Source organism: Tetrao urogallus (genome assembly GCF_951394365.1).
Source record: "Tetrao urogallus genome assembly, chromosome: 4".
In the NCBI taxonomy this organism is placed as follows: domain Eukaryota; kingdom Metazoa; phylum Chordata; class Aves; order Galliformes; family Phasianidae; genus Tetrao; species Tetrao urogallus.
In genome coordinates this window covers 49,033,920-49,046,069 of record NC_136817.1, presented here as the reverse complement: position 1 = coordinate 49,046,069, position 12,150 = coordinate 49,033,920, and the positions used below count along the sequence as shown (strand labels likewise).

The 12,150-nt window shown below is 44.7% G+C and overlaps 1 protein-coding gene across 2 annotated transcripts in view; it reads right to left on the bottom strand.

Moving 5' to 3' along the window:
* Positions 1-11,189: 11,189 nt before the first annotated feature.
* Positions 11,190-12,150, bottom strand: part of RBM47 (RNA binding motif protein 47) — a gene marked incomplete at both ends in the record, with an annotated part of 40,645 nt that continues 39,684 nt past the window's right edge. For both annotated transcript variants that reach the window (XM_079534054.1, XM_079534053.1), the window contains one exon: positions 11,190-11,444. In XM_079534054.1, coding sequence (XP_079390180.1) covers positions 11,190-11,444 — 255 coding nt within the window. The remainder of the gene's footprint in view (positions 11,445-12,150) is intronic.

Here is a 12,150-nt window from a genome sequence, read left to right as displayed (position 1 = left end):
TAACATCTGCCGTTGCTAGAGACAAAATACCGGATCCTGCATCCCAGTCAGCACAGCTGCCTGTACATTCTGGGTGTGCAGCTGCTAAAGCAACTAAAAGCTTTTCCTGGGGTGACAAATTCTATGTCAGGCTGTAAGTGGTGTGGAACCAAATGAGTACTGTGATTCTGCATCTCCTGCACTTTTATTCTTGGGCTTTGGACCATCTTTGCTCCTTGCGTTCCTTGTAGGAGCAAGCAGATTAGCTAAAATCAAGTTGCTTTGCAGTTGGGGCTTAGCAAGTGAGGAAACACGAGAGGTTCAAGCAGGTGGAGTTGTCTTTCTTCTGTCAAAAAAAAAAAGCCTGCTGTGTTAGACCAAAACAGCCATCATGTGAGGCTCATTATACTGGGAGTGTCCAACCCACATCAAAATTTCACTGGCAGGAGACAGATAGCAAATTGTCACCCAGCAAGCTGCCAGGGCAAGTCATCCTACTAGCGGGAGGTGTTGGCAGCTCAGACTCGTGGGACCAATCCCAAAGGAGCAGGAGTGAAGGGCGAGGTGGTGGGCACTGCAGCTCCACTGGATGCATACAAATGGGTTTTGGTAAAAATCTTATATAAGCCTGGCATTATTGTTTGCTAGTTCCTGTATCGTTTTGTGATGACACTGGTCCATCCTTTCAGGTCCATTTAAACATAAGTAAGCTTTCATCATTTTAAACCTCACATTTCTGAAAAAAAAAATGACTGGTTTTGTCAGTCACTAGTTATCCAAAAGTTGCTTTCTTAGTAGAACACTGTAATCTGTTTACCCTTCTATTATTGGTATTAGCTCATTTGAACCTGGCTTTCATTTTTGATCAGTACATCCTGTAAGAGTCCTGTAAGAGTTTTTGTTTTATGCGATCCAAGCATAAAATTAAAATGTAGAGAATCCCCTCCATTTTCCTTAGTGGTTCGTTGCATTTTGAGAGGTAAGAGACCTGTTTCTACCTTCTTCCATCCTTCCAAGCCTCATCTACTATTAAATCTTATATTTATCTTTTGGATTCTTTGTCATTATCTCCTTTGTATGTATGTATTATCCAGAATTTCTGTTAAAAAAACCTGGGCAGCAGTGCCTTAGCCAGCCCTACAATTTCTGGAGTGAACTAGCTGGTTACATAAAGCTGCCCTTTGTTTCCTTTGTTGACCTCTTGCAGGTTTTTCTACTTTGCCTTCATTTTTTTCCCCCTTCTTATTTCATTAAAAGACTAGCTTTCATCTTTTGTTTTGGGAGGTGAATTCCCACATTCACTTACGCACGTTCTTTCCTTCTGCCTTCCCTTCCAATGTGACAGAAGTGGAGAACTTTTGGGAGACAAGATCTGAGACCTCCAAGCGTAGTTCCAAGCCCAGGCAGTGACCTTGTCCATGCAACTCCAAGGGAAAATGTTCTGGAAGTGCACATAGATACAGTTTTCACAGACAACTGGCAGCTTCCCTTCTACTCACTAGAAGATTTAAACCTTTTAGGACTTAGGGATTGACTTAACCATCCACTTGAGGAGAGGGGAGACTCTGCTCTCTACAACTACCTGAAGGGAGGTTGTAGCTGGGTGGGGGTCAGCTCCTTTGTAACTAGTAGTAGGATGAGATGGAATGGCCCCAAGTTGTACAAAGGAGGTTCAGGTTGGATATTAAGAAACAATTTTTCTCAGAAAGAGTAGTGAGGCATTGGAACAGGCTGCCTAGGGAGGTGGTGGAGTCGCTGTCCCTGGAGGTGTTCAAGAACTGTGTAGATGTAGTGCTGAGGGGCATGGTTAGTGAGCATGGTGAGGATGGGCTGATGGCTGGACTTGGAGATCAGTAGTGGTCTTTTCCAGTCTTAATGATTCTGTGACTCTTCTCCTGCCTCCTCGCTGTGAGAAGGCAATGGTTTGCACAGGGATGTGGCAGACCACATCAGGAAGCTGAGCCTGACCAAATGCAATTCTCCCCTGAGCCCTGTCCCAGGGCTGGCTGAGCCAGCAGCAGCATTGATGGCAGTTTTTTCTCCTGGTGGTGGGCATACATCTTGGATGCTTGGGGTGCATGGCTCACCTCTCTTGTTCTGGTTTGCAAATGTGGGCATTGTGCTCCTATAGCACCTGAGATAAAGAACTCTGCTTGGCCTCTGTGTGTGCTTGACTGGCATGTCCCATGGCAGCAATGAAAAGGAACTCTTCAAACTTGGTTGTTATCTTGGTTAGACCAAGGCTTCCTTGCATCCTGAATTGACAAGCTTATAGCAAAAAACTGTTTAAACAGTCAAACTAGCATTACCGTAAAGGAAGTATTGGTACATGTTAAGAGTGTGGGAGAACAGCCAAACAGGAAAAACAAAAGCAAAGAGCTGCAGTTGTCAGAAATCACAGAGCATGCAAGCCTTGGGTACTGAAGGGGACAATCTCCGGTGACTGGCACTCTTGCACCTGCCCTTCGCACCTGTGGATCATTTGCAGAGCAGTTCTGCGTGCTAACAGGAATATGGCTGCTTCTCACCCGGCCTGCACTGAGCTGGCTCTCCTGCCCCAGTGCTGAGCTTTGCTTTTGAAAGTTGGTGCTGTTCTGGAGACAAAGCAAAAATTGTGAGTGCTGCTGCTTGATGGAGCAGTATGTTGTTACTCCCCAGTTTTCTACCTGTGGGTAATTGCTGCAGCAGGGCAGATGGGAAAGCTAGGCTTTCGGAAAGTGGTTGTTAATACTCTGGTTGCAAAAGCAAACAGTGGCAGCTCTCACCTGCAGGAAGGTTACAGGGCTGATTCCCTAAATGCCACAGCCAGGGTGAAAGTGAAGCTCCCTGAAAGGGTTTTCAGGCTACTGCATCTGGCTGTGAGCAGCTCCCCTTCCTCAGCTTTTCCACTTTAAACCGTGGCTCTTTCTCTCTTGTGGGCAAATCATTTACTGTAATTTAATGATCACAACCACATAAATTTTGCTTCCTTGTGGTTAAAAAAAAAAAAAAAAAAAAAAAAAAAAAGAGGATTAATTGTCTCAGTTTATCTTTCCACATAGGTCACATGGCCAGAGCTGGTTGTAAAATGTGGAAAAACTGGTTTGAGGTGTGCCAAGTGCCAAGTGCTGTACATTTCCCTTTTCTCTCTGCCCTCTCTATTGCTCACAAAGACACCACAGAAAGACAAGGAAGTTTGCTTTCTCAGGGAGTGGATTTTTTTTAACGTAATGCATCATTTATTATTCTTAAATCTAATCCTTTAAGACCTCGGTGCTGTTCCAGTCCAAACCTGAAAAAGAAACAACCCGAAAAAAATTCCTGTTCAGCCATACAAAAGCAAAATTGTGGAACACAATCAGATGCCCAGCTTGTAACAAAGCCATCAGAGAGCATACCAAGCTGCCTTGGAAGCCAGACAGGTGGGATCCTGATCTCACTGATGAAGAGATCAATGTGTTTCACTTTCACTAATCATTGATGGATGTTACCCCCATCAATGATTAGTGAAAGACCCATCAGCTCTGCCCTGGGGGTGGGGGTGATGTTGGCAGGTCATGGCTGGCCTTTGGGACTGGGCTGGTGAGGTGTGCTGGGTTTAAGGGAATCTGGGGCTCTGAGACCATGTGGTGCTGAAAAGGACTCGATTCTTCTTGCCAAATACAAATTGCAGCAGGCTCATTTGAATGATTCTTTTGTCCCTGTGGGGCTCTTGCGTTAGACTGTAAGCTATTTAGCTTTTCTTACAAAGAGCCTTTTTCATTGGTGCTTCCAAAGAGATACTGGAATGCGTAAAAAGTGCTGTCTGACCCCAGGGGAGAGGCAGCAGGCTCATGTCTGTCACACTGGAAGCAGGTCCTGGGGCTTCACAAGGCTGGGCTTTGTGGCTGGATCTCTCTGAAGCCAGGCCCAGCAGCTGGCGAGTGTTTATTCATTGCTTCTGAGTGGTAGTGATGTTTGTGAATGCTGAATGCTGAAGATATGCTGACACTGTGTGCAGCTGAAGTCTTTGTTATTACAGGTAAAGTCTGAGCTGATGCACTCGTGGAACAGCCCTGGTGGGGGACCCAGCCTGGTGTCTATGCTCCACTGAAACCCTCATATGAGAAAAGTGGAACTAGCAGGAAAAGCATATTGCTAATTGCAGTGTGTTACTACATAATGTACAGTTTGATTGACAGTGCTTTTTTGGATGGGATATGGATACTGTTCTAGGGAAAAGCATGTGATGGGCTTTGAATGAGCCTCTGATGGTAACTATGGGTAAGAAGGAACAATTTCCTAAACTGTGATGCTCTTCATATTGTGCCTTTGATGCCTACAGTAATGATATTTGTAATGATTGTACCCCTGTTGGTGGTGTTGGTCACCTTGTGGATATGGCACTGCTCAGTAACAAAGCTGTTGGAAAAACATCCCTTTGGCTTCACCGGTGAATATAATTCCTCATTTGAATTTCAGTTGCTTTGCTTATGTGTATTTGGCTATTCCCATCTACTAGAAGGAACCAGATTTTCTTTGCTGTATGTCATGTTCAGTATATTCTCTGGCAAAAGAGAAATAAGAATTTGGACATAGAAATAGAATGATTTTTTGTATGCATTTCTGTTTTGTGGGGCCATGAGGAAAAAACTGTGCTTGAGATGGAGCAGGTCTCTGGGGAGGGTTGACATGAACACTGGTATGAGATCTGTTGGCAGAAATGAGACTGGCCTTCCTATGTATCTCCCTTTGGACTGCTAGGAGGAAAGAGGGATCTGTAGCCAATGCACTCCTATCGCTGCCCTTCTCAATGCTCAGGAGCGAGAAGCAGACAAAACAGCTGAAGGTGTTTTGCTGCCCTTTGTGAATGTCACCTACTTACCCAGCCAAACTCCTGAGTTTGACAGGCCAGTGCTCTGGAAAGCCCTGAATGTAGTCGGGTGCATGGGTGAGCAGCCCTGCCCTGCACACACCCTCTGTGTTGGGGCAGCTTCAGTGGGGAGGGATGTGTGCCCAAACTGAGGGTGTGGAATGATTTTCTGCCTTGCCACAGTCTGACCCACCCTTATCTGAGCAGCTCTCCCACAGACTGAGGCCCCAGGATGTTACCCCATCAATGAGTTTCATGGTCAGTCTGAGTGATACTTTCCTGGGGGCTGCAGGTACCTCTGTAGTGAGACTGGAGACCAGCTGGCAGCTGCTGGCTGTGATGTGTCCCTCTGCATCCTGCACAAAAGCTGGTCAGCCAGAGTGTCTGGCGTGAATTCAGGCCTTAAGGGAATCCATCACTTATCCATGTGGCTGGAAAACCCTCCAGTAAGGAACAGCAACCAAAAAGTCAAAGACTGGAGGAACTAAGGATGCCCTGTGTACAAGTTTAATAAGTAATCCCTTGTTATCGCATGCCTTGTTGAGTGATTGCAAGATACCCTGGTCCATATCCTGCAGATTCGTTACAGGAGTGATAATTGCTTGTTGCAGATATTGTTTCAAAGCTTTGGAACAAAGGATCTGCTAATAAATGTTGGCTGTTTTGCTTCTGGCTGATTTAAACATGTCTCTCTCTCAGCTAGCTGGCTTGAGGTCGCTCCCATGGCTTGTGTAGGCTGTTTGCAGATATTTTCATGCTTCAGTGAGATCTTTTGGTTAACTGTGGCATCCCACTTCCCATAAGCAAGCAGACTACAGTCAGCGGCCAAGCTGACACAGATCTTCAGTGACATTACAAACATGTACAAGGCTCAAAGTGCAGCCCGAGTCTTTCACCTCTGACAAAAATCGAATGTGTTTGTTGGAAAGAGCTTAGATAAAAGGAATAAAAGCATGCCATGGTTCAAAGTAAAAGTACAGCCGTGGACAGGCAGACCACCATTTCTGACTGGTGACCACCATACAGTCTCGTCACATGGAGAGGCACAGGAACAGTTGAGTGGGCACAAACCTACAACCGAGAGCTGAGTTTGTGATCTTGCCTCCATAGTAACCCGTGGGATTGATAGCAGGACTTTTTAGCAGGGGTGGACGCAGGCCGGTGGTCTTCCCTTGTGGTAGAAGGGGACTGTGAGGAGCAGAAGCTTCCTTCATCATGGGGCTCCCAGTGCAGCCTCTTCAGATTGTGATAGCTGTCATCATGTCATTGTGTTGGGATCGCAGGTCTGTTTCGTGCACATGGGGCACATCCAAGCACATTTGAACTGTTTCCTGCCCAGTCTTGTAATGAAGAGTTAGCCCTTGACTGCACACCTCCTACAAGCAGATCTGTAATTTTGCTGCAGGGTTGGGCTTCTGTCTTCTTATGTCAGAAAACCATTAATCTCCTGGCCTTCCGTCTGGAGGAAAAAAAAATGGATCTAATTCATCAACTTGACAGGGAGTATTTTATACGGAAGTACTTCTACAGTCTGGTCTGTACCAAATGAAAAAAAAAATTTCATACTCTCTTTGCTCTTTGGAGTGGTGTATGATGGTGCAGTCTGTCTGTGTTGAGAGAGGATGACTGTGTGCCACAAACTTGCTTTTTTTCATTTCCTTACTTACAGCTGCTCCCTGTAACTCCCCTTGTGCAGTTTCATTTCTAAGCAGAGCATAACACTGAAATTCAGTCAAATGTGATTCAGCATTTCAGTGACACACTGGAGCATAAAACCTGGCTCTGCTGACTTTCAGATGCACAGCAGAGGTAGTTTCCCCTGCAATGAGGTAGGTCTTGGATTTATTTTTTTTACAGATCAGCATGATGGGTCACTTTTGAGGCTGATAGGCATCAAGAACAGTGAGCTCTGCCAGTAGCTGCTGAGGACCGGGAACAGAAATGCCACACGAGTAGCACCAGTCACAAAGCAGGACATGGGATCCTGTGTATACCTTCTAGAGGCACTAAAAATGCATTTTGCGTATGCTTTGAGCTCTCCAGTTCTTATATATAAGATGTTGCAATATCAGAGAGATGTAAGTCCACTTGAATTTCTTGTTAATCTGTCTATACGGTTGCTGTGTCACAGTGATATCAATGTGTGCTGTTCTCTGAAAAAAAATTCAAAGCTGCTTTTAGCACTTGCAGTTGACACCAGCTAGAGCAGTGTGTATCTGCTCTTCAAGACCATCAAGAAATGTGGTCAGAAAGGGAATGAGATCAACTCAGCAACATTTTGAGTTGTTGCAGTGCCCAAGGCCTCGCTAGAGCTCCTGGCATTCCTGGATCAACAAGGTCATTTTAAAAGCATGATTGCATTTCTCTGGTGTTATTTATGTTAATATCTCCAGAATGACTTGCATGTTTGAGCTTTGGATGGGTTAATCATTAATTACGATCTTACAAAGCTGAAATAAGAAACCATAAATCTAGGAAAATAATAAATTCTCTTGTGAAATGTCTGTTCAGAGAAAGTCAGAGCATGCTGTGTAGATTCATTTTAATTTAGGATAGATAAAGGGAAGAGGAAAACTTCCATGAGAGAACCAGACCCATGTGTTAGTGAGGCAGAGTCAGTCCTTCATCACGCTTGTGAAAAGCTGATGTCTGTGAAGTGCATGGCTTAGCTGGATGCCCACAGGGGTGGTGAGTGGAGAGGCCAAGAAGGAACTGCAGGAAAGGCATTAGTCTTCCTGTTTGACCTGACTGTTTGCCTGACAGGTAAAGTTCTGATGTGGCTGTATCTCCTTAAAAACTGCTTTTAGCATTGTGACAATTAACCCTTTACTAAGTAAGATATGGAGACCCGCTACTGGTCATTTTTAGTGGAATGTACAGACTTCCTAAACCAAACTTACAATGTTTAGACATAGCAAGCAAAATTAGGTGTCTTTCTACCCATTCCCAAGTCCTAACCAAAAAAAAAAAAAAAAAAAACAAAGCAAAAAACAAAGCAAAAAACAAAAAAAAAAAACCCACAAGCAAAAACCACTTTCCTAGTACAAACAAACAAACAAAAAATCAGTAGGGAAATGTCTCATTATTAGTATCTTCCAGGAAAACCAAGACATTAACATGGGATGTCTTGACTTAATTGCATTATGAGAAGTGATGCTTAAAGACAGGAAGTTGCAGATACACTTTAGTCCTAATGAAGGATATAGAAGCTTGTGCAGTATTTGTTCTTGTCTCCTTTTTGGGATTATTCACTAGTGGTAACCTTCTTTCTGCTCTGCCTTAGGGTTTAGCTCTTCTCCCTCACACTGCCCTTGTCCCAAGGCTTGGTATATGCACCCAACAATCTTCAGATGGACTTACAGCAAAGAAACAAACGGGTAGTCTGTAGGACTGCTTCCAGGAAGTGCAGTCCTGTGATCTGTTCTTCATGGAAGGGCTGTGTTTGTGGGCTGAAGCATGCTGAGAGGTTAATGATGTTGGGCTTTCTCTTAACAGAGCACCCCATTGCCAGCTCCCAGAGCTTCTGCCCAGGGTTGTAGTGGTCTTGTGCAGCAAGTGAGTGGAAAGCACAGAGAAACAGCAGCTTCAGCTCTTCCATCTGCATCCAGGCATGGATTCTAAATTGGGTTTCAGAAGAGATTTAGGCTGATCCACAACTGCTGGATAATTGAGGAGGTACCCAGTGCATGTGCTGGGGTTAGCACTGTCCTTCAGCCCATCTCTGCTCCCAAGGAGCCTGTGGGGATGCTGGCCGTGGCTCCCTGCTCCCCTCCTGCCCCGAGAACCTGCCCAGCCAGGAGGGGACACATTGCCCACAGGGAAGCCCACCTGGCAGTAGGATGTTACAATAAATTAACAGTCTCTGTTTTTATAGAATGCTTTATTCACTATGTCCTAGAAATGTACCGTAAATGGAGCAAGAACTAAATAAATTCAGAGGCTTCTGACAATACAGAAAACAGAGATACAATAAAACACCTAAAATATCAGCTCTTTCAAGAATAAGGCACACTAGTTTTTTTTTTTATATATAATATATATATATATATTTCTTTGAACAGTTTGTTCTTAACCTAAAGATGTTCACATTTCAAGTTATCAGACTTACCTCAGTAGTAGTGTACATGAAATGGTTTAGAAGCAAGTGGAAAAGATGGGGGTGGGAGGCTGCGTTCCTACGTCCTGCCTGCTCCTGCCCTGGCGTGGTGGCCTAGGGGCTTGCCTCTTTGGGCTCCTTTCTGTCCCTGATGCAAGCAACATGGGCCAGTGGGGAGAGGATGGTTGGGAGAGCAACCACTGCCCTTTGACACTCTTCTGGGTTGGCCGTGGTTGTGATGGAGGAGCTGGAAAGGGGATAGCAGAGCCTGCAGTGCCTGGACAACATTGAGGTTGGCTGTGACCCATGGTGGCAGTTAGCACTGAGCTGTACAAAGCCTTAGCTGGAGCCCCCAGCACTTTTTGGGTACTCCCGCCAGGGTCTTCTGGCAAGGCTTTGCCTGCTTCACCTCCCCTCACCCTAAAAACAGGCACGGTGTTTGGGATGAGGGTTTGGGGGCTAAGGATTTTGTTTTCAGAAACGGTGGGACAGATGGCAAAAGCCTCCAGGGAAGGGGCACGGAGGGTCAGAGTCCGACTTAATGGTTAACTTCCTCACAGTGCTTTTGATAGCAGTTGGACAGGTTTAAATAGAGCTCAGCTTTGCTGAGTAAGAGCACCTAAAAACAACCGCTCCATTTTGAGGCAAGAAAAATATGCATTAAAAGGTCACTTTACTAAGCTGGAGATGATCCGAAAGTGGTTCTGTTGTCAAAATATACTTTATATGAAACCCCTTCAGCTGGTATTTATACCACTAAAAGCAAAGCAAAACTGTTTACTCACTCCCTGCTCCACACCTCCCTTCACTGGAGCTGTGATTGCAGAGTTGATACACTTCATAAAATGGGTGAGATATTTCTTTAACGTTTTACCATATTTTACATTCACTGCACTACTAAATAAAAGCCTTTAAACAGGCCACAAAACACTGCAATAATATATTTACTCCTTAATATAACAAACTTTTTTTTTTAACAACATCAAAATAAACTGTGTTTGTTTTGTGGCAAACCACATACCATGTAAATTTGCAACATAAAATGACTTTTAAAAAGTATATTAAAAGGTATTTACAAGCTCTACATCTTAAAACGGCTGGGTCCAATCCTTCCCATCCCTGATGTGCACACAGAGCTCCAGATGCGTGAGCTGGAGTCGGTGTGGAAGGGAGGCCAGGAGGGACGCCAGCGTTGCTGTGTCAATTCCAGTATCACCACCACCCCCAGTACCTCGGAAATTTCTCATGGGACGTGATGAAGCTATGGGTAAGTAGCACGGCGCATCCTGCTGCCAGGAGCAGGCGTGCTCTTGCCTACAACAGCATACATTCTCAGTCACTACAGCATATACTTCAAAGAATAAAATAAAGAGCATTTAAAAAGAGCCTGGGTTTTATACTGGATGAACATCGAAGTCGAGACGTCTTACGCAAAATATGAGGTGCGCGTATCTGCGCGTGCTCCGAGGCTGAACTACAGGTAGCTTCAATAAATAAAAATTCCAGTTGTTGAGGAAAACTCTGAGCCTTTCCTTTGAGCATCACAAGCCTGCTAATCACACTGCAAAGGGCTTCGCGTGAGGAGGCTTTCTTCTTTCTGTTCCTCCTACAAAGGCAATATGAATGACTTTTGATTTCAGACAGTAACAAACAGACTGTATTAATGCCAGCACAAAAACGCAGAGGTCTTGCACGTTTTTCAAATTGCACTTTCCAGTATAACATTTCTTAAATAAGATACTTGTTGTTTTTTTCTTTTCTTAAAAAAAAAAAAAAAAAAAAAAAAAAATCTAAGGAATGTATTCTTTAAATATTGAATATATTCTTCAAAATATATCGTTTAAACTTTCCCTAGCTGCTCGGGTGTGCTTCTTAATATATAGCTGATATATTATTAAAGGCACTACAAAATAGACATCTCTGGAGTGCAGTAGTTACTAAAAATAACCTTCATACCACAAATATATTGAAAATATAACTGCTAAAAAAAAGGACCCTGTGCAACCCCACTGTGATGCGTATAAAGGCACATAAGTGACGGGTGGCTGCATCAAAGTCGTTTAGAAATGTATGAATACAGGCATGTTAAATTTTAAAAATAGCCTAAAAAAAGTTAGTGAAAACTTCAAGCGTAGAAAACATTTTGAACATGCTTTTCTGTGACATTCTTCACTTTCAGGTTCTGCGTCAGTTTACTGAGTCCTGACATTACTCTCCTGCAGCAGGCGCATTCTTCATAAATAGTAAAGTGTTCCTTCAGTGTTTGTTTCTCTGCCGACAGTCTCAGTACGTCTGGTAGACGTCGTGGATGGGCACCTGGATGGTGGCAGCTGGGAAGGCCGGAGGTATGTAGCCAGCATAGCCCCCATAGGCGGCGGCGGCGGCGGCAGCAGCGGCGGCATTCTTCTGTAGAGTGGCTATCGTTGCTGTTGCTGCAGCGGGTGCTGCAAACGGCACGTAACTTGTCCCATAAATGCTGGCAGCGGGGATCCTCTGCACGTTGGGGGCCATGGTGTACACTGGGGTTATGGGGCGGCCCTGAAATCAGAGAATTGCAGTATGTCTTGAGTTGGAGGGGACTCTATGAGGGATATCCAGTCCAACTCCTGACTCCACACTGGGCAGCCTCACAACCAAATCACGCATAGTTCAAACAGTCCTTGAGTATAAGCAGGCCTAGTGCTAGGGTCAGGTTGGGGATTAGGAAAAGGTTCTTCACCAGAATGTGGACAGGCACTGTAACAGGCTCCCCATTGTCATGGCACCAGTTGGACTGGATACCCTTCATGTGCACCCAATCCAGGCTACCCTGTGTGTCTCACTCAACAGGGCACACACTGTCTATCTTCCTGTCCTTGTCTACTGCATTTACAGTGAGATGTCCTCTTGGGGACTCTCCTCTTCCTACCAAATTTGGGTCGTTCATAGAGTAAAAGCAACTGTCCAAAGTGCAGATGTCTAAGACAGGTCAAATGAACAGCACTTTTGGGGTGCCTGCTCTTCTCCTGTGACACATAGAGTGGTTTGGGTTGGATTACCAAGGAAGTTTTTCCATGTAAAGGCAGGTGTATGGCTCAGGTGCCAGACATAACCACTGGGGGAAAGTCTCAGGTTATGTGAGATGAACTTCTCTGCATGTTGGAAAGAAAGGACAAAGTAATGGGAGTAGAAATCAACCCAAGAGCTGCAGTGGGATTTGAGGATCTCAGTGGGGTCATGCTTGAGCAACAGCCCAGTACCACAG